Here is a 23,232-nt window from a genome sequence, read left to right as displayed (position 1 = left end):
TCCTTTTTATTCTATTTTCTCCCTTACTTTTAGTTTTTGGGCCACACCAGTGGGTGCTCAGGGATCACTACCTGTGGGCTCGGGGACCATCCATGGTACTGGGTAAGCTGCGTGCAAGGCAAACACCCTACCCGCTGTATGATCACACCAACCCGCCCTTTACTTTCTATTTATCAGAAGACCTGTAACTCAGGGCTGGAGCACAGTATCAAGTGAATGGTTTTATTTTGTATTTATATTTTTGGTTTGAGAAGTCACACGTGGCGATGCTCAGGGGTTACTCCTGGAAGTGCTTAGAGAAAGATATGGGATGCCAGGGATGATGCCCTGAGCCTTGCTGGGAATGATTCCTGAGCACAGTGCCAAGAGTAACCTCTGAGCATGCTGAAAGAAAAAACAAAACAAAGCCTTAGTAAAGTAACATTGTCTGGTTCCTGGTGCTGATAATCTAAAATCATCTATCCTCGTACACAAAGTTAACAAATACCCAGACTGCAGAATTAAATAAATCAACAAAACCTGGAAAATGGCTACATGAATGTCCTTATAAAAACCCAGTTTAAGTGACAAAAAAATCAAAGTTACTCTCAGGTCTGACATCAGCTTCTTGTCCAACGTCTGCTCCAGGAAGTGAGAACTGACTTGCTCCATGGAGCCCTGAAAAGAAAGAACCCACAACAAATCACCTTCAACTCAAAGTCTGCAAGTCAACTGAGACGATAAAGATGCTCCTCTTGCTAGGAAAGACAGATGCCTCTGGATTCGAATCAGGAAATTAAGAAACAGCAGCAGCCATCACAGTCTCTAGAAAGTTAGTCCCTTGAATTACCCCATGTGCTTTATACATGTTAGTTCAGGTAACCCTCGGTGCAATCCCAGGATAATTAGACTGAATACAATCCTTCAAATGGTAAGGAACATTATTACACCCATTTCATATGCAGGAAAATGATGTTACATGAGGGATGAAGTGTCATTCAGCTACACAAAGCCATTCACCATGGTGCTAGGACACTAACCCAGGCAACAGAACCTTTTCCCCTTCCTTTTTTTTGGGGGGGTCCACACCCAGCAATGCTCAGGGGTTACTCTTGGCGGTGCTTGGGACCAAATGGGATGCTGGGGATTGAACCAGGGTCGATTGTGTGCAAGGCAAACACCTACCCACTGTACTATCGCTCTGGCCCCAGAACCCTTTCCCTTAACCCAAAAGTTCCCAAACTTGCTTGGTCTATTTTTCACTTTTCAGGAAAAAAAAAAAAAACACCCCACCACTCAGTGCCCACTGGCAGATGGCCTCCTTGGGGCTAGAGAGGGTAGAGAGGGTAGAGAGGTCTATCAGCAGGCACTAGCGCTGGCCTTGCACACAGATAGCCCCCAGAGTCGCATCAGCAGTGAGCCCTGAGCATAGCTGCGTGTGGCCCAAACCCCCCCCCACAAAAAAGGTACAAAACAAAACCCCACAGAAAAGAGGGAGGGGGCTCTCCGGCATGGCCACGACTCCAGAGCACAGAAACCTATCTCTTAACTATCTAACTTTTAATAGAAATACTTCCAGGGTTAATAAGTAAAATAGCAGAAATCCAAAACCACGCGGCCTCTATCGCGGCCGCGCGACATCATTTAATTCTTAAACCCAGCTGTAGAAAGCAAATCCTTTCACAACGATTTTTCAGCATGTCTGATTTGGGGGGGGGGGGGGGGGGTGTCGTAAACTCTAAATAATAATGGTGCATCTTTTATCGAAACAATGAATCTAGTCAAAGTAGATAGAGTGTTAACTAGAACTCATCTGCCTCACAGGAATTGGGAAGGGTGGGAGGTGGGGTTCTATTGGGGTTTGCGGTAAAAAATAAGTATTGGTAAAGGGAAATGTGTTTGATATTTACATGACTGAGACCTAAACCTGAAAGCTCTGTAACTTTTCCCACAGTGATTCAATAAATAAATAAATTATATAAAAAAAAACCTATTTGACAAAAAAAAAAAAAGAAAAGAGGGAGGGAGGGGGGACAGAGGGAGGGAGGGAGGGAGGGAGGGAGGGAGGGAGGAAGGAAGGAAGGAAGGAAGGAAGGAAGGAAGGAAGGAAGGAAGGAAGGAAAAACTCAACCTTCTTTCTTTAAAAAGACAAAACACAGCCACGACCCTATGACTGGCCTTGAGGCGACTGCCTAGTTTAGTAAGGGGGGAGGGTGCACATGCCAAGAGTTTCAGTAAAATCTCCTCCAATCCTTTTTTCCTGCTCTTTGCATTCATGTGTTTGTTCATCCAATGAGACAGGTATTTACTTAGCAATTACTTGCCACAATTATCAGAAGCAAGAACAAATACCAAATGTGAGAGACATCAATTCCATACCCATATGACCATCACAGGCTAGTAAGAAAAAAGGGAAAAAGTAAGGTGCTACCTGCACTGAGAGTACAAATGGTACAATCCACGTTTACAAGGAGTGCTTGGGAATTTGAAGCACCAGCAAGGGGAGGGGCAAGGAGAGGCATGTTCGGGGAACTGGACAGCACAGACAGGCAGGCTCCACGTAGGCCATACACGGCCTGATCTCTCATAGGAAGGAGTTTGTCTCCTATATAACTAAATAGTCTCTATTAAATATGAGTTCAACAATTAACAAAATAGTTAAATTATGCAGTTAAAACTGACTACTCCTTCTAATCAAAGTAGATAGAGTGTTAACTAGAATTCATCTGCCTCGCAGGCATTGGAAGGGTTGGGAGGGAGGGTATGTTGAGGTTCTTGGTGGTAAAAAATAAGTACTGGTGAAGGGAAATGTGTTTGATGATTGCATGACCGAGACTTAAACCTGAAAGTTTTGTAACTTTTCCCACAGTGATTCAATAAATAAATAAATTTTTAAAAAAGAGCACGCACACACACAAAAAACCACTGACTACTCCTAATAACCTCATGAACTAGGTATATTATCATCATGTTTTAAGTGAGAAATTGAAGACCACTGCTAATATGGAAGAAAAGTAGATGTATACACCATAATGATCACCTTCTCAGGTGTCATTCACCTGGATGGAGTCAATGAGAGCAGAGACTCCTGCTAGGAGGCTGAAGGAGCAAGTCCTAGACATGAAGAGACAACACTAGTGTGGCCTTTCAGACCCACTGAATAAATACACAGCTGCTTAGACAGTCACCTTCACTCCAACCATTGAGTTATATATTCTTTGGAGGCATCTTTTCTTTTTCCTTATCATTTAATAAAGTGGATTTAAAAAAAAAAATCACTTACTTGAGTCACCAAGAGATAGAGTTACAAAGCTGTTCATGGTTGAGTTTTAGTCACACAATGTTCCAACACACATCCCTTCACCAGTACACATTTCCCCCACCTCGCAGCCTGCCTTAATAGCAGACATCCCCACATCCCCTCTCCCTTCTTTTAATTAAGCTCTGTGGTTTACAGTACTGTAACTAAAGGGTGTCATGCATATCCCTTTACCTGCTTTCAGCACCCAGTTCTTGTTCAGAGTCATCATTTCCAACTACCATTGTCATAGTGGTCCCGTCTCTGTCCTAACTGCACTTCCACACCTCGTTTCAGTTGTGGCAAATTTCCTACCAAGGACCAGTCCTCCTGGCCATAATTTCTATTGTCTTTGGGTATTTGTCTCTTCCTATGTATATTTTTTATATTCCACAAATTAGTGTGATTATTCTGTCTTTCATCCTCTGACTCATTTCATTCAACATGACACTCTCCATTGTTCATTCATTCGTGTGTGAATTTCACTTTTACCTAACAGCTGTGTACTATTCCACTGTGAAGATGTATCATAGTTTCTTTATCCAGTCATATGTTCTCAGGCACTTAGGTTGTTTCCAGATTCTGGTTATTGTGAACTGTTTTACAGTGAACATAGGAATGCGGATAACTTTTGTACATTATGTTTTAGGGCCTCTAAGGTATATTCCCAGGGTTGGTATTGTTAGGTCAGATGGAAGCTCAATTTCTAGTTTTTTGAGGAATGTCCATATTATTTTCCAAAATGTCTGGAACAGTTGGAATTCCCACCAATGATGAATGAGTCTCTTTCTCCCTGCATCCGTGCCAGCACTGGTTGTGTTTTTGAATGCGAGGACCTATTTTCTTGCTAAAGTTTTATCTCTTCTACATCTTTAGGAGAGTAGATGTACTGTTATGACATGACCAGTTTCAAAAGCACTCTGACATGGTACCACTTTGATATGGTACAGATATAGAACAGTGGTATTTTTTTACATAAACTTGGGCCAATATCAAATCTTACATTTAAAAATCCAAAATATAAACTTTATAAGAAAACAAACTTCATAAGAAATAAACATTGTTTTAGAGCTCCCTTTCTTTTTAGATTTAGCATTCAAATTAGCTCTTTTTGTTGTTGTTGTTGGGGGTGGCCAGGCCTGGTTCTACTCGCTCTGGGATCATTCAGGTGATGCTCAAAGAGACCCAGGGACTGAACACTGCTCAGCTGAATGCCAGTCAAAAGCCTATCTTTTATATTATCTCTCTGGCCCCTGAAATTAGTTTTTTAAGGGAAATGAATTTTTTTCCTACAAAAATTTAAAATTTTAATAAATTCACAGTAAACTGCTCCAATCCAAAGTCTAATTTTCTGCTCCACTGTCTTCAGAAGAATTCTCTGAGACACATCATCTCAGAGGGTTACTATTATACTCAGGCCTAAACAGTACTTATCATTTGTGACACATTTTCAGTATTATCTAAGAATGGCTGAAACTTGCGACTTAAAAATCTACAAATACCATGGACCCTACAACACACCAATGCTCCGGAAAAATAACAAAGTGGGGCAGAATCATGTGCCAACCTGGTTTCCAGATCCAGTAGCACTTTGCCCCTAAGCACCTCTGTGTGTGGCCCTAGAGGCCCATGAGAACCCCTAGGTCCAAGCAGCAGGACATCAGGGCACCCTCAGAACCACAATCCACCACTGGCCAGGCTGGCTGTGGAAGGTCTCTGAGAAGCAGCACAGTCCCTGTGATAACGCGTAGGGCTGGGTGCTCCTTAAAGGGCTGGAGTGCTTGTGTTGCACTTGTGAAGCCCAGTCTGACCCCTGCACAGTCCCCAACACATATCTGTGACAGAATGACAAGAGGACCAGAATATTAACTGACCCAGCAGCCTATCAGTTCCTGAAGACACAGGCTGCACTTAGAATCGCAAAACCAAACTTTTTTTTTAAAAAAAGCTATTAAATCGTTAAGAAATGAGGAGGGAGAGAGAGTACAGCAGGTCCCACCTTACTCGCACACACAACCAAGCAAAACTTACCATGTTTGAAGTTGTTTCATTAGTCTAATAAAGCAAGGATAAGCTGGCAAGGCGAGACACAGTAACAACAAAGTCTCCAATGGAGACATTACTGGGCCCGCTCGAGCAAATCGAAGACCAACGGGAGGACAGTGTTTGTTGTTGTTGACAAGCTGGCAAGGTCCATAGTGTATTTCTGGTCTTACATATGTCAATTTAATGAATAGTTCCTGCCACTAAATTATTTCCTATTACTTAATGAAAGGGCTGGAGTGATAGCATAGCGGGCAGGGCATTTACCTTGCACGTGGCTGACCAGGGTTCAATTCCTCCACCCCGCTCGGAGAGCCCCACAAGCTACCAAGAGTATCCCGCCGAAACGGCAAAGCCTGGCAAGCTAACCATGACGTATTCAATATGCCAAAAACAGTAATAAAAAGTCTCACAATGGAAACGTTACTGGTGCCTGCTCAAGCAAATCGATGAACACCAGGAGGCCAGTGCTACTTAATGAAAAAGACTAGTAACCACCTCTCAATTTTATAACTTCTTTGATTTTGAGCAGGGCACCGAGCAGCAACCCTTCCTGCAAGGCTGATGGTCATGCTACTGCTCGTATCAGAGATAGGAAGTATCAGTAGCACTGACTTACAAATGATGTGACCATGAGGCCTACCATGATACAATCAAAGCAAGACCATGGGCAATAAACAAATAAAAACACATATTCAGAATAAAATCAATAACAACTGGCTCTGAATAAATGCTAACTTTATGGATCAGCAATTTAATCTCTAAACAGAAAGGACTGAAATCTTCTAAGTTCCTCATTATTTTGTGGAACTGCTTCACACAGATCTTTGTAGTCAAAGGACAGGTTCTAAGACATGGTCTATACCCAGCTCTGTGACCATCATAGTCCTGGTCAAAGGTCTCAGCCACCATCTCACCAAGACTGAGAGAACTGGAGGCCGGGAGGCTGGTGGTGGGGAGGAGTGTATATCCCAAAACAAACTCAGACTTTCTCACTGTGACTTTGTTTTGTTTGGGGGCCATATACTGAGGTGCTCAGGGCTTACTCCTGGCTCTGTCTCAATGATCACTCATAGAGGTGCTCAGGGAACCACATGTGGTGACAAGGACTGAATCTTGTCAGTCACATGCAAATCAAGTGCCTTAATGCTTATACTATCCCTCTGGCACCTTTTACAGTAACATTCATGTAATTTTTAGATTCATACATATACTTGTATACTACAGCTTCCCCACCACTCTATACAATATAGAACTTTATACTGGCTTTTTTTTTTTTTTTTGCATTTTGGGTCACACCAAGCGATGCTCAGAGGTGACGCCTGATTCTGTACTCAGGGGATCACTCCTGGCTGTTGTCGGGGGACCATATGAGATCTTGGGAACTGAACTCAGATGCAAGGCAAGCACTCTACCCACTGTACTATCGCTACAGCCTGAACTTTACACTCTCTTAACATTTTCATGGATGACATTTCATTTGAGCATCCTAAAAACCATATGCATGAAAGCTATTAAGAAAGACATAAACCACATAACAGATGAAGATACTGAGAATAAAATGAATATGTCCAAGAAAATACAATATAAGGTAATGCTGAGTATTAAACAACACTCATGCAGGATCTGAATGTAGGCCAAAGCTTGATCCCCAGCCACACACAGTCTCTTGAGTACCAGCATGAGTGACTCCCAAGTACTGAGCCAGAAACAGTCCCTGCACCCCACCAGGTGTGGTCCCCCCAAAAAACCAAAAAAGCAATAACAATTAAATTTTTAAATTTACAAATGTAATATGAGGCATAACAGTGTCTACGGTTAAGTATATGAGGCATAACAGTGTCTACGGTTAAGTATAAGGTTACAAGCCAGGAGTTTTGGGTCTGAATCCCGATCTACAATATCCTCACATCCTCAGCAACTAAAAATCTGAGTAATGGCATGCACTGCTAGATAACTGTGAAAAGTAAAAAAGAAAACAGCAATGGATTCCTAGAATAGTATCTAGGCCTTTAGAGGCATTTAGTAAATAGTTGCACCCACTTTATTATTCACGGTCTTTTTCTCTATGCCTTGTCTATCCCATAGGCAAACAATATTACTTAGGATTATATATTAAATTCTTCTAATTTGGGGCTGGACAGGTGGCTCAACGGAATGAGCAGAGGCTTTGCATTCAAGAGACCTGGGTTCAATACCCAATATAAGGTCACTGAACCAGAGAACTGTGGTTCCACAAGCAGTACGGGCAGGGGTCCCGAAGCGAAAGGGCTAGTAGTTCCTGAGCACTGCAAGTTGGGGCACAAAAACACAGAAAGAATTCTTTCTAGTTCTAAAAAGCCACTTCCCCACACAACAGTAAGTCATTTCTTTCTAAACTAAGCAGGGTGTCTGCTAGTTGCTAACACCTGCCTTTCTCTTTCTATCTCCAAAAGATCACTCTAGCAAGCAAAGTCCTACACGCTCATCAAACAACACAACTTACCAAAAGCTTTGCAGCTTGGACGCGGACCACCCAGGAGCCATCACTGACCATGTGACAAATTTTTCCAAATGCATCATCGACTAGGCGAATTTCTTCATTAGATGAAGGAATTGGGACAATGCTAAATTAAAAGACAAGAAACCACAAGTAATGAAACATGAGCCAAAAGCTATAATTTCAAGAAATTAAGAAAGATCAGTGCATACTGGCACAAATAGAAAAGATCACTGAATAATCAAAAACCAAGAATGAGAATTTGTATTTCTCATTTCTCCCACAGCTCTGCGAGTATGAGCCTATATCTTTTGTTCCAGACAAGATTTCAGTGTCTTGAATAAAAATTCTTAATTTACCAAAGCTGGAAAGCTCCAGGAAGATACCAACAGTAAACAACCAGAGTATTTCATGTAAGTTTATTCTCTCCTATAATCGCATCACTGTCAGTGTAGTGAGACTCAAGAAACAAATCAATCTGGTTATTAAAAGAAGCTATTTCAGAGGCTGGGGCGATAGCACAGTGGGTAGGGCGTTTGCCTTGCACACGGCCAAACCGGGTTCGATTCCTAGCATCCCATATGGTCCCCTGAGCACCACCAGGAGGAATTCCTGAGTGCATGAGCCAGGAGTAACCTCTGTGCATTGCCAGGTGTGACCCAAAAAGCAAAAAAAAAAAAAAAAAAAAAAAGCTATTCCCAATTAGTGTGTGTGTGTGTGTGTTGATGTTGTTGTTGTTGTTGCTGCTGTTGTTGTGATTTCAGCAGGCAGATGTGAAGAGGCAAAAATTGTTTTTCCTGATATCCAGGATATACAAAATACTGGTTAAACTCCACAAGAAGAAAACATCCAACCCCATCCAAAAATGGGGCAATGAAATGAACAGAAACTTTCTCAAAGAAGAAATCCGAATGGCAAAAAAGCACATGAGAAAATGCTCTACATCATTAATCATCAGGGAGATGCAGATCAAAACCACAATGAGATACCATCTCACACCTCAGAGACTGGCCCACATTCAAAAGAGCAAAAGCAACCGATGCTGGCGCGGATGTGGCGAGAAAGGGACACTCCTTCACTGTTGGTGGGAATGTCGACTGGTTCAGCCCTTCTGGAAAACAGTAAGGACGCTTCTCCAAAAATTAGAAATTGAGCTCCCATTTGACCCAGCAATACCATTCCTGGGAATATATCCCAGAGAGGCAAAAATGTATAGTCGAAGTGACATCTGCACTTGTTTGTTCATTGCAGCACTCTTTACAATAGCCAGAAACTGGAAGAAACCTGAATGCCCAAGAACAGATGACTGGTTAAAGAAACTTTGGTACATCTACACAATGGAGTACTATGTAGCTGTTAGAAAAGATGAAGTCATGAAATTTACATACAAGTGGTACAACATGGAAAGTATCATGCTAAGCGAAATGAGTCAGAAAGAGAGGGATAGACATAGAAAGATTGCATTCATCTGGGGGATATAAAGTAACAAAATATGAGATTAATACCCAAGAATAGCTGAGATCAGCACCAGGAGGATTACTCCATAGCTTAGAGGCCAGCCGGGCATTCTAGAGGAAAGGGCAGCTCAGATAGAGAAGGGAGCACCAAATAAAGGGTGTTTGGAGGATCCTCCCAGGAGGGGAGATGCATGTCGAAAGTAGACTATGAACTGAACATGTCTGCCACTCAATGCCTCTTTTGCAGACCACAACACCCAAAAGGAGAGAGAGAACACAGGGGATTGCCCTGCCACAGAGACGGGGGGATGGGGGGATGGGGGTGGGAGGGATATTATCCATGGTGGTGGAAAATGGGCACTGGTGGAGGGATGGGTATCTGATCATTGTATAATTGAAACCAAAGCACAAAAAATTGTAAATCTACAACTTTAAAAAAAATAAAATAAAATAAAGGGGAAAAAAAATAAAAAAAAAAAAAAAAAAAAAGAAGTGAAAATGGAGCTGGAATGATAGCTCAATGGGTAGGGCATTTGTCTTGCATGCAGCCGACCCAAGTTTGATTCCCAGCAGCCCATATGGTACTCCAAGCACCGCCAGGAGTAATTCCTGAGTGCATGAGCCAGGAATATCCCCTGTGCATCTCCAGGAGTGAACCCCACCCCCCAAAAAGAAAAAAAAAACAGAAGTGAAGACAATGAAGGAAGTACGTTAGTGTTGAATACAACTTGGATAAAGAGGTTAAAGCCCTTGATGCATGATTTGTAACACTGAAAGCTCCTTAGATGACACTGGAACATAGGATATATAAAACTCAACTGTGAATGACTTTGTAAGTCATGGTGACTTAAAAACTTTTAAAAACTCTATATATAAGGTATGAAAATAATGCAGATTTTGGTTATCTTTATATGAAAATGTCACCAATTTCACTTTTTCCATTTCTGGGTTGCACCCAGAATACCTAAAAATTCTGACTAGTTTTTTACTCAATATAAAAATCCTAATATTTTCGTTAAATAAATTCCCCTCAAATGTAAAAAAAAAAAAAAAAAAAAAAAAAAAAAATTTAAAAAAAAAAAATTGTTTTTCCTAGAAGAGTTCAATAATCAGTATGAGAATGATTTCATCACTATGGAAAATTTCAAACAGGAAAGCACTAAATAAGGATCGCCATCTCAGATTCACTCAGCTAGTATCTTTGTCTAACATTCACACTAAAATGGACCCCAAACCATTTTAAAAACTGAACAGGGGTGGAGAGATAGGGCGTTTTTCTGGGTTCGATCCCCAGCCCTCCAAACAGTCTCCTGATCATCGCTGGCAGTGATTCCTGAGCACAGAGCCAGGAGAAACCCCTGAGCATTGTCAGGTGTGGCCCCAAAAAACCAATAAATAAACGGGGTGAGATCAGAGACCACTGAGTCCGTCTCTTCCATTCTGAGGAACCAGGAGATGTGCTCAAGCACGTACTTCGAGAGGAGCCAGAGGGAGAACGGAGGTGCTTTCCCAGGCTATAAGAAAGCTCCCGGGGCTGGAGAGCCAGAGCCAGAGCCGGCTTTTCTCCTGCTCAAACTGCCACCCACAACCAGCAAGCAGGCAGGGTATTGCACGGAAGGATGAGAGAATCACTCAGCCAAGAGCTTCCACACACTGACCTTTCGGGGTAGAGCTGACTGAGGACCCAGATGAGCTGGACGGCAGCGCTGCGTACCTGTTCGTAGTCGTCAGACAGCAGCTTGCAGGCCTGTGGACAGGGTTCAGGTCACTGGAGCTGTGCCACAGCCCCTGGGGACACCTGTCTGGCTAAACCTCATGGACCTTCCCCTGCACAGAATTGCTGGCCTGCCAGCTACTCTGGCCCAGCTCTGGCTGTGTATGCACCACCCTAGCCCGCGTCCAGGTCTGGATACAATTCCAGACCGAGAAGCATAACAAATCTGTCTATTCAGCCTGGGAGGGGCTGGGCCACACCCAGAAGCTCTGATCCCAACAGCGGCTTTTCCATCCATAAGATTAAGACAGGAGGGGCTGGAGCTACAGCACAGCAGGTAAGGCGTTTGCCTTGCACGCAGCCGACCCGGGTTCGATTCCCAGCATCTCATATGGTCCCCCGAGCACTGCCAGGAGTAATTCCTGAGTGAAGAACCAGGAGTAACCCCTGTGCATCACCGGGTGTGACCCAAAAAGAAAAAAAAAAAAGATTAAGACAGGAACTTTCAAATGCCAGTCTATCTGCAATCCCCAGCATTCAACACAGGCACAACTCCCAAGCTAAGCTGCCACATGGGCCAGAGCTTTCTGCTGGTCTGAAATGGAAAGTCCTGACTTTACCCACAATCGCATTAACACTCAAAACTTTAAAAACATCCAGAATGATCCATTTCTGAGATTTGTTTCATTTTGGGACCAGCCTTGGTGATGCTCAGGGGTAACTCCTGAGAGAGCTCAGGGACTGAACCCGGATCAGATGCCATTAAGATTAGCACCCCACCTGCTATATTATCTCTCCCTTTCCTCCCTCTCCCCCTCTCCCTCTCTTCCCTCTCCCTTCCCTCCCTCCCTCCCCCTCTCCCCTCTATCTCTCCCTCTCTTCCACTCCCTCCCTCCCACTCTCTCTCCTCCCTCCCTCTCCCTCTCTCTTTTACAAATAGACTTTACAATCACTGAAATACCCTCCTTTATCCCTGTGACCTCTTCAACACTGCTCTCCTCACTTTTGTTTTCTTTCCGCATATTCAATACTCATGATTAAATTGCTTCACCTCAGCTCCCCAACACTGTTGGCTTTAATTCACCACTGGCCCTTGGGTAGGAAGAGTTTAGTCTTCTGACACAGTGGACTGTGAGAGCTTTTCCAGCTCTTCAGGAAATGCTTCCCTCCCTCCTCCAGTGGCTCCTCTCAAATGCAGATCACACCACTGCCACAGCCATGTCTCTGGTATCTTCCCAGCTGCTTATTCTCCCTGGGCAGCCCCAGGCCTCCCAAATACTGATGGTACCAGATATTTACTGCCAGCTGGGATCTCCTAAGCTCCAGACCTCTACAAATAACTGTAGCACTGTAGTACTGTCCTCCCATTGTTCATCAATTTGCTCAAGTGGGCCCAGTAACATCTCCACTGTGAGACTTGTTACTGTGTTTGGCATATTGAATACTTCACGGGTAGCTTGCCAGGCTTTGCCGTACGGGCGAGATACTCTCAGTAGCTTGCCGGGCTATCTGAGAGGGGCGGAGGAATCAAACTCGGGTCTGCTGCATGCAACGCAAACACTCTAACCGCTGTGCTATCACTCCAGCCCTACAAATAACTAAAACCAGAATTTCCGTATGGGTATCCAATAACCCTCCCAACTCACTACCAACTGAACGCACTGTGGTGCCTGATTCTAGTGATAACTAAGTTCTCCACCATCAGGTGCTCCTTACATCCTGAGGCATCCTGCTGCCTCATGAGTTTCCGCCAGCTCACTACCTAAGTGCAGGCTCCCCAGCATCACAGAACCCTACCTCCCACCTAGCTTGCTCCAAGACGAAAAGTACTAGTTATGCTAATGAAATCACTCTGGCGAGGGTTGTTTGCTTGTTTTTTATTTGTTGTTGTTCTTTTTTTTTTTGGGGGGGGTTGGTTTTGGGGGGTTGGTTTTGAGTTCAGGGTTTACTCCTGAGTTTGTGCTCAGTGATCACTGCTGGTATGGATCAAGGGACTATATAGGGTGCAGGGTATCAAAGCTAGGTCAGTCACATGCAGGATAAGTACCCTACTGGATGTCCTCTCTCCTCCCAGTGCCATCATTCTGAACTTCTACCATAATTTTTCAATGAATAAATTTGGTTCATGTATATTAGTCCTAGTGGCCTGGCTAATTATCATTGCCACTGGAAGATATAAACACTCGTGGTTAGCTGATCTGGTCTTAAGCATAAGTATAAATGCATGTCTCTAGAGTCACAAAATAATTCTAAGAGAGAAATATGACCTTGTGATACTTTTTCGTTAGTCATCAATTGAATTCTAGTAAAAGAACAAATTCTTATACTTTTACTTACCAACACTAGAGTTACAGTGGATTATGCTTTCATGTAATGCCCTTGGCTATCATTCTCCAAATACACTCTGACTTAATTGTGGCTCCCAGAAATGACTTTGGGCTCACCAGAGATCAAAGATTGCTACCATTTCCCTTTCTTTTTTAATTTTACAAAATTGCTCACAATATTTGATTACATTTAATATTCAAACACTAATCCCACCACCATTACACCTTCTACCACCATACTTCCATCCCGGACCCCAAACCCTGCCCCCAAAGCAGAATAGAAATAATTTTCTATTGCTTGTTATGTATAATCCATTAGTATGTGAAGGTTGATGTATTTCACACAGGAGCCATAAAGCCCTTCGGTAAGAGATTAGTAACATGTTGTTAAAGGTTGAGCCTTGTGTGCTTCTATCTATATCTCTATTAATATATTCCCCCCTAAGATCGGTTGCCTTCTACTTTAATCCACATCAAATGTGGGGGTGCTACTCTTGGTACTTCAGTGGTGTAAGGTATGAGATGTCCAGGAATAGGAACCTCATGGGTGAGGTTCGTCCGAGCATGTGGAGAACGGTGTGAACATGGCAGGGGTTGGCCACCTCCCTTTTTGAGTTCCACCCATCTCTTTACAAACTCTAATATTCATACTAAGCTGACAAATCCTCCTGAAAGTCCTTTTTCACACAGAACCTTCCAGCTTCTAGGAGGGTGTTCCAACTCCATGTTCCAAAATCTCTTCTTTAAAGTACATGTTTTAGGGACTAGAGCAATAGTACAGCAGGTAGGCATTCGCCTTGCAAAAGGCCAACCCGGGTTCGATTCCCAGCATCCCATATGGTCCCCTGAGCACCGCCAGGAGTAATTTCTAAATGCAAAGCCAGGAGTAACCCCTGTGCATTGTCGGGTGTGACCCAAAAAGCCAAAAAGAAAACAAAAGTACGTTTTAGATAAAACATCACCATTCTCACAACACAATTACTACTGTTAATTACTGTTTCTAAATTCCTCTGACTGAATGTCCCTCCCAGTTTGAACACAGCCACCACCACCCCAGCCCATCCCCACCTTTGCAGAGAGCAGTCATTTCAGTACCTGGTTATATATGGTCTGGTGCAATTTCAATCCTCTTTCGTGAAGCTGCAACTAGACAAAAAAAGTATAATTTTAGTGTTCAGGGAGGAAAATAATCAGTACTTATAATGTTTCCCTCCAACTTCCCCAACCACAACATTAACAGATTCCTTCCAGCACAATGAGCATTACATAACAAGATACCAGGTTAAAAGGCTTTTCCATGGAAGCCCTTACCAGCTCCAGCTTCCTGTCTACAGAGGTCCCAGGGCAACCCACTGTGAGGAAGGTGAAGCATGCCACAGGGGTGCAGTCCCTGCCAACTGAACACTAGGGTGAGCACTCAGCCAGCAAATGCAGGAAGAAAGCAATCGGGGTCACCGGACTCACCCAGGAGTACTGTCAGCACAGTGGCCAGAGCAGTGAGCCTCTGGCACTGCAGCCAGACAGGATTCCTTGAGAGCATCACCACTAGAGTGCATTACCACAGCAGAGCACGCACAACCTCTGCTCACTACAGTGATCAAGAACAAGAATAAAGAGGAGCCCAGCACTGAGGACTGAGGATAAATGGAGGGAAGGAGGGAGGGAAGGAGTGATGGAGGGAAGGAGGAAAGGAGGAAAGGAGAGAAGGAGGGAGGGAATGAGGCAATGAGGGGGTGAGGAAAGGGAGGAAAAGAGGGATGCAGGGAAGTAGGGAGGGAGGGAGAGAAGAATGCAGGGAAGGAGGGAAGGAAGGAGGGATACAGGAAAGGAGGGAGGGAGGAAAGGAGGGAGGAACGGAGAAAGGGAAGGAAGGGAGGAGGGAAGGAAGGAGGAAGCAGTCCAGGACTATCCCAAGCAGATACCAGATAATTAAAACATAATGGTGAGAAGCTGAGAAGAGATAGGTAACCCCGCCCTGTCTGAATGCTCACATGATTTCTGAAACAGGGAAGGCAAACTCATGTCTATTAATGAAATGCCCACTTACAACAATCCCTGCCCAACCCCAATCCCTGGACACTGGCCCCAGAGTCCTGGACAAAGGCAATGATTTGATATTCTAGTACAATGAATACACACTTTTCTACTTTTTAGAAACACATGTAAGGAACTGGAGAAATAGTACAGCAGGTAGGTAGCTTGCCCTGCATTCAGGTGACCCAGGTTCAATTCCCAGTACCCCACATGGTTCCCAGAAACTGACAGGAGTGATTCCTGAATGCAAAGCCAAAAAAGATGCTACATTAACTGCATAGAAAAAAAATTCCCCTTAAAATACCACAAAGGGTGAACAAGACTGCCCAGTGGACTGAGCACAGGCCTCAGGCAGAAGGTCCAGGGAAAAATCCAGGTGCCACTGGCCCAAAGAGCATTGCTGGGAACAACCCCAGAGCAAGAAGTAGCCCCAAGTACCTCCAGGTGTGGCCCAAAACCTGTCTGTGTAAACTCACACAAATTGGGGGCGCGCGGCACCCACACGGCGGCGGCTCTATCTCTCCCGCCACCCGCGTTCGGTAGTCTCACCCTTCTACCACCCCGGAGAGGTCGATGGCGATGGTCAGGCGGGGGAAGGAACGAGGGCCAGGCTGGTTGGTATTAGTCGTAGTTTATTCTGATTCTTTCCTCTTCTCCCCTTGTCTCTCTATCTCTCTCTCTGCTCCCATCTCTCTCTGTTTCTCCTCGTCTCTCCTGTCTCTGCTCCCATGCTACTTCATTCTCCTTCCCCATCCCCCTTCATCCTCCTCTTCCTTCTGATCCTCTCTGAACTTCTGCTTCTTCCTTCTGCCCCTCTCTGAACTCTCTTCTTCCTTCTTCTGCCCCTGTCTCACTCCTACAGTACAGTTAAATCCTCTCTCCTGAGGAATTGGGGGAACAATTACACATAGGTGTGGTCACAATCAATAGGGGTGGAGATGAACAGGGGTAGAAATCTTAGCCTCAGGGAAGACCGCTCCTAGGACGATCCTTCCTCAGCAGGAGGACCCACCCTAGAGCAGAATTCCATGGGTGTGCCTCTCCTCTCCTTGTCCGACAAGCATATAAAATATTATATAAATCATTTTGTATGGATACAGTAAGAAATATCTTAAACTTATAGAATTGCTCTCCTAGGGCCATCTCGATCTCAGACTACGGTGCTCAGGCCAGATAGTCTTTCCCACCCCTAGCAGGATCCTAGTCTTGTCGTTACCTTGGATCATGACAGCATTTGTCCATGATCAAACTCTTAACTTATAGTTAAGAATCGTGGCACTTTGGCCTGGCCCATTTCGCTGCCAGGGTAGCTCACTGCTTGCCCTGGGTCCATTCAGTCCCTCGTCGGGACCCTGCTTTGGGGTGTTAGGAACTATGGGCAACTGAGGCTTAAGTCGAGAAAGATGATGCCCGGGAGTGAATAATATTCAAGGCCAATCAAATCCTAAATTACAAAGCATAATGTTAACGGTCTTTCTGTATCTATACAAAAGGATATTACCTTAAAGTAAATTGTTCATAAGGCATAAGGAGAGGAGAAAGGCAATATTTCACTCATACATATAAAATCATAGATTTCTGGGAAACTGATCTTACAAATTAACAAAGTCTGATTAAGGGGAAAGCTGATTAACTGGGTGGGAGAGCATAGGGAAGACTGTTTACAGATAAACACAATGGAAGTGGAAGTGCTTCAGGAGCACTGAGGTGGGTGTAACCAGATAAAGCCTAAGCTTCTTGAAGGACAAAGCAATGTTACCCAACACTGTCCACGTCCCCACCAATAAAAAACAAAACCAGAAGATTAAATCAGAGAAGAAAATAGTAATAATTAGAGCATAAGTAAAAGAAATGGAAACCAAAATGACTATAAAAACCAGAAGTTGATTCTATGAAAGGATACACAAAACTGATAAGCCCTGGACTAGACTAAAAAGAGCATAAAACAAAAAGAATCAAAACCAAAAGAGGTAAAATTATAATGGATATTACAGAAATACAAAGACTTATAAGAGATCACTAAGATCAGTCATAGACCAGATCAATCATAGACCACGGTCCTCCCGTTGTTCATCGATTTGCTCGAGCGGGCCCAGTAACGTCTCCATCATGAGACTTGTAGTTACTGTGTTTGGCATATCGAATACGTCACAGGTAGCTTGCCAGGCTCTGCCATGCGGGCGAGATACTCTCTGTAGCTTGCCGGGATCTCCGAGAGGGGCGGAGGAATCGAACTCGGGTCGGCCATGTTGGCCGCTTGTAAGGCAAACGCCCTACATATATATTCATATTTAGAGTCTTACGACATTCCAAAACTGATGCAGAGATACCTTGAAAAAAGCAAACACACAGGGGCATGGTGCCGCCAGCTGGTCAATCTGTACCTGTGAGGTGAGAATATCAGCAGCCTGACGGTGCCTTCAGACTTCCAGATACCCCAAAATTGCTGCTATGCCTTTGGCCAGACCCCAAAACCTTGGGGAAAAGTTTACTAAGAAAGTAAACAGCCAAAAGTTAGGTATGCAGGAGACACACCCACAAACCACCTCCAGCTCAGCAGGGAGTGAGTCTGCCCTGCACAGGTCAACCCACATTCAATCCCGATTCCCCATATGGTGCCTAAGCACTGCCAGGAGTAATTTCTGAGTGCAGAACCAGGAAGAACCCCTGAGTATTGCCAGGTGTGACCCAAAAAGCCCCACCCCCCAAAAAAACCTTTAAGAATAAGTTAAGAGCCCAGAAATAAATTCTTCTACATATGGACATTTAATCTACAGCAGAAGAGCCAAGATCATACACTGGAGAAAGGAAAGTCTCTTCAACGAATGGTTTTGGAAGACCTGAACAGTCACAGAAGAAAAATGAAACCAGATCATTAACTACCATTTACCAAAAATTAAGTCAAAATGGGTTGAAGACTCGGCTATATGAAAAGATATACCTATAAGAAATAAACTGTGGCACATACATCAAATATGAAAGAAGACGTTGAGAGCTCTAAAGCAGCACATACTTTGCCTGCTGGAAGTCCAGGCTGCAGCCCCAGAACCACAAGGCCCCAAGTACCACCAGGAGAGCCGCCAGGCATCAACTAGTAAACTGAATTTGGGTCACTATCAGGCGCTGGATCCATAGCACAGCAGGTAGGGCATTTACCTTGCACGCGGCCAACCCGGGTTCGATTCCTCCATCCCTCTCGCAGAGCCCGGCAAGCTACCAAGAGTATCCCGCTGGCACGGCAGGGCCTGGCAGGCTCCGTGATATGCCAAAAACAGTAACAAGTCTCACAATGGTGCCCACTCAAGCAAATCAATGAACAATGAGAGGACATAGCTACAGTGTGACCCAAACACTAAAATCTAAGATAAACAAAAATGATATAGACGGATTGACCAATGACAGATGTATATTTTAAAAACGAGCTCTTGCTCTTTTGACAAAACAGATGGAACCTGAGGTGTTATGACAACAGAAATGGGTCAGAAAGTGAAAGACTAAAACCAGAGAGGTTTTTACATGTGGAATAGAAGGAATCAAAACAGGCAAACTAACAAATCTCAACAAAAAGCACTTCCCAGCGCACAGAATTCTAAATGAGCACTTGCCTTGCATGTGTGAGGCCCCAGATTCAAACTCTAGCCCTAACTCAGACTATGAATGATACTATAGCTACACCTCAAGGGAGAGCCAAAAGGGGGGATAGGAACAGGATGAAGGGGTCCTTTCTGATCCTGGAAATGGCACTAATACTAGTGGGATAAAGTTTATGCACATAGAGAGGCGTGCGGCTCTTCTCTAGAAATGTAGCTAGCTAACCCAATGGTAAGTTAGGAAGATTCTAATTCACAACAATAGATAGGGGCCAGAGCAATAGCACAGCAGAGAGGGCATTTCCCTGAGCACTGCCAAGTGTGACCCCAAAAGAGAGAGAGAGAGAGAGAGAGAGAGAGAGAGAGAAAAGGCTATGTGAAAGCAACCCAAGAAACACCAAGAAAAGCAAGCATCTATTTATGACAAAGAGAGTGGCCTAGAGTTCTAGAGGCCACAGACACCTTTCTCCTGAAGCTTTGCAGGGTGTGTGTGGGGAAGACAAAAGGTGTCACAGATGTCAGTCATTGAAGTAAATAAATGAAGCAAACAAAACTGGCTCGCCTGCTTCAGCAGTCATAGTTACCATGGCTTTTATAGCTGCTGTTCTGACGCGTGGATCTTGGTCACTGAAGTGATCCCCGATAATCTTCTGGACATCTCTGACAGCTAGGCCTTCTGTATCCTTTGTAGCACTTTTCTCCAAAGAGCCAAGATTGCCAAGTAATTGCAAGCACTTATTTCTGACTCCATGGGATGTGTCTGTCAAGTGCTATAAAGAAAATAGACAAAAGGATATGATTAAGATCTTAAATATAAGCAACAGAGCGTTAAGAATGTATCTTCCAAAGAGAATCATGAAAAGATAGTGCCCCACTATTCATCACTATTTTCCCAAAGCCATCACTTAGCCCTGACCAAGCAAACTTTTTTTTTTTTTTTTTGCTTTTTGGGTCACACCCAGCAATGCTCAGGGGTTACTCCTGGCTCATGCATTCAGGAATTACTCCTGGCGGTGCTCGGGGGACCATATGGGATGCTGGGAATCGAACCTGGATCGGCCATGTTGGCTGCGTGTAAGACAAACGCCCTACCCGCTGTGCTATTGCTCCAGCCCCGCCAAGCAAACATTTAAATACACACACACACACACACACACACACACACCTTAAATTGTGTTTTATTTACTAAAGCTAGAAATAACACAATTTCTAAATTAAAAGCGTTTTACAAATCCTTGGAGTTTGATCACAGAACTGAGTTCCAATACAGGGGAAGGGGGAGGGGAGGGAAGATAATACCGGCATTACTGCCTGTGATCCGGAGAGGGCCACAGATCAATAAGCAAGAGCCACAGCTAAGTAGACAAGACATCACCAGGCAAGGCGAAATGTAAGGGACACAGACTCAGGCAAGCGTAGGGCATCCCCATCAGGCACAGCCAGTGCAGATGACACAGGTCATAACAACAACAGTAACAAAAGGAAAGAAAGGAGAAAAGAATTGGAAAGTATAGTAGACTTGAAATTGTTTATAATACAAAGCATACATACACCGTCTTTAATTTTTAAGGAAAAAAAAAGGGGGGGCCAGAGAGATAGTACAGTAGGTAGGGCGCTTGCGCTGCACATGTCAGATCTGGGTTTGATTTCCAGAACCCCTCATGCTCCTCTAAGCCCACCAGAAATAAGCCCGAAGCATTGGTAGGTGTGGCCAAAACAACCGAGAGAAAGAGAAGAAAAAGTAAAAAAAAAGAAAAAGGAAAAGGAAAGAAAGAGGAAAAGGAAAAGGGAAAGGGAAAGAAAAGGACCAGATGGTGATTTAAAGCTAGAAAGAAAAGCAATCGATATGCTAGCGGGGAGAGAGCGATGGTAGGCACTTGCCTTGCACCCAACAAATCTGGGTTTCATCTTGGCATCCAAAATGGTCCCAAGCATTGCCAGAAGTAATTCTTAAGTTTCTTTTAGAAATAATTTCTAAGTTTCTTTTCTTTTTCTTCCTTCCTTCCTTCCTTCCTTCCTTCCCTTTCCTTTATCTTTCTCTCTCTAATTTAGAGATTCATGTAAAATAAACAAGAATGAGAACTTGTGGGGCAAGCAAAAGTGATGGCAAGAGGAAAGTTCATAGCTATGTAGACATTCATCAGGAAGAAAGAAAAGAGTCCACATAAAAAACTTGACTGCATAAATTAAGAAACTGGCAAACGATCAACAAAAGGAGTCCAGAGCAAGCAAAGAAAGGAAACAATAAAACAATTTTTAAAATGATAAAAACAAAATTTAATGAACAGGAATTTAAAAAAATCAATAAAACCAAGAGCTGGTTCTTTGGAAAGAAAATAAACAAACAAGGTGCCAAAATGACAGTACAGGAGGTAAGGCATTTGTCTCGTATGCCGTTGACACCGGTTTGATCCCTGATATCCCATATGGTCCCCAAAGCATTGCCAGAAGTAATTCCTGAGGGCAGAGTTAGGAGTAACCCAAGTGTGACCAAAATTTTAAGAAATAGAGAAAAGAAACAAGTTCGAAAAACCACTAGCAAGACTCATAAATAGAATGAGAGTAAACCCTAACAAACAATCAGAGATGCAAGAGATGTTACACCAGACACCACAGAAATTCAAAGGATCATCAGAGATTACTTTGAGATTCTTTGTCATGAAATGAGAGAACCAAGATGAAATGGATAAATTCTCGGGCTCCTATAACCTCCCAAGGCTACACCAAGATGATGTGGAATACCTGAACACAACTAACACTATCAAGGAAATCACAAAGGCAATCTAAGGTATTCAGAGAGACAAAAGCCCAGCCCAGATAGGTTAACCAGTGAGTTCCTCTGAACCATCCCCAAGGACCTATTGCTGATCCTTTTCACTCTTCCTGTAAACTGAAGAAACACAAACACTCTGAAACAGTTTCTATAAAGCAAACATTACCCTGACATCAAAAGCAGAGAAACACCTCAGGCCGATATCCCTGAGGAACACAGATGCAGAGATCCTCAATAAAAAACTAGCAAATAGAATCCAACAATTCATCAAGTATAATTTATCCCGGGAATGCAAGGATGGTTTAACACATGCAAGTCAACCAACACAATAATTCCATCAATAAAAGAAAAAATATAAATCACACAATATCATCACTTGATCACTTAATCACTTGACATCCCGTTACTCATCAATTTGCTTGAACGGGTGCCAATAACGTCTCCATTCGTCCCTGTCACGTGCTAGTGTAGCCCAATGGCATCTGCTCGCTCCAGGAACATGAAAAGCCTCAAACCGTTCATTCAAGGTCTTGACAAAGAAGTCTGACCACCTCATAGGTCTAGAGCTGCCATGTGATCTTTTGAGGTCCTGTGGAATCCAGTCGGTAACAGCTCTAGTCCAGCAGTTGTCTCCAAATCTCATTATGTGTCCAGCCCATCTGGTTTTCGATGCCTTGGCAAACGAGACAGCGTCCCTGATTCTCGATACTCGACAGAGGTCGGTTCTCTGGATTCTTTCTCTCATTTGAGTGAAGCATGATACTCCAAGCATAGATCTTTTGATTCCTCTTTGGGAGACAGAAATAGCGTTTTCATCCTGTTTTTGTAGGGCGCAGGTCTCTGAGGCGTATGTTAATGCAGGAAGAACAGTGGAGTCGAAGAGATGCCAGAGCTGGAGGCTCTTCGTCCTCTTAGCTATTTCTTCGACATTCTTGAAAGCAGTCTATGTTGCTCTCTTCCTCCTCCGCAACTCAGGTGCCAAGTCATTTGTCGTGTTGAGTTCTTGACCTAGGTACACACAACTGCTGCATTCAGAGATGTTAATTCCGCTGAGAGCAAATGTAATGTCAGGAACGAGACTGTTTCTCATAAACATTGTCTTCATGAGATCCAGCTGCAGTCCGACCTTTCTAAACTCACGGTCGAAGTCAGCCAGAATTTGTGCCACTTGGCTAATGTTTGGTGTTATTAGAACAATGTCATCAGTGAAGCAAAGGTGGTGTACTTGCCAACTGTCTAACTTCACTCCCAATCCTTCCCATTCCAGTCGTCACATGATGTTCTTGAGGGTGGAACTGAAGTTTCGGTGAAATAGCATTACCCTGCCAAATCCCTCTCTTGACGTCAATGATCACTTCCTTGTAGAATGGTGAGACACTGGTAGTGAGTCTGTAATACAGCTCACAGAGGATCCTGATGTATTGAGTTTGAACAACCTGTTTGGCTAGGGCTTCGATGACTGCTTCAGTCTCAACAGAATCAAAAGCCTTCTTTAAATCAATGAACATTAAACACAGTGGCATCTTGAACTCCCGAGA

The 23,232-nt window shown here is 43.7% G+C and overlaps 1 protein-coding gene across 2 annotated transcripts in view; it reads right to left on the bottom strand.

Moving 5' to 3' along the window:
* The window catches only part of INTS4 (integrator complex subunit 4), a 94,724-nt gene that overhangs the window by 47,070 nt on the left and 24,422 nt on the right, over positions 1 to 23,232 (bottom strand). The window contains exons 5-9 of one of the 2 annotated variants that reach the window (XM_056114763.1): positions 19,506 to 19,691; positions 14,393 to 14,443; positions 10,915 to 11,003; positions 7,806 to 7,926; positions 586 to 657 (exon numbers count right to left, since the gene is read on the bottom strand). In XM_056114763.1, coding sequence (XP_055970738.1) covers positions 586 to 657; positions 7,806 to 7,926; positions 10,915 to 11,003; positions 14,393 to 14,443; positions 19,506 to 19,691 — 519 coding nt within the window. The remainder of the gene's footprint in view (positions 1 to 585; positions 658 to 7,805; positions 7,927 to 10,914; positions 11,004 to 14,392; positions 14,444 to 19,505; positions 19,692 to 23,232) is intronic. The other variant, XM_056114764.1, reaches the window with a different exon arrangement.

This window comes from Sorex fumeus, unplaced genomic scaffold, assembly GCF_029834395.1.
Source record: "Sorex fumeus unplaced genomic scaffold, SorFum_2.1 ptg000026l, whole genome shotgun sequence".
NCBI lineage: Eukaryota > Metazoa > Chordata > Mammalia > Eulipotyphla > Soricidae > Sorex > Sorex fumeus.
Note: the sequence above shows the minus strand (reverse complement) of the source record. Positions and strands in the feature narration are given on the sequence as shown.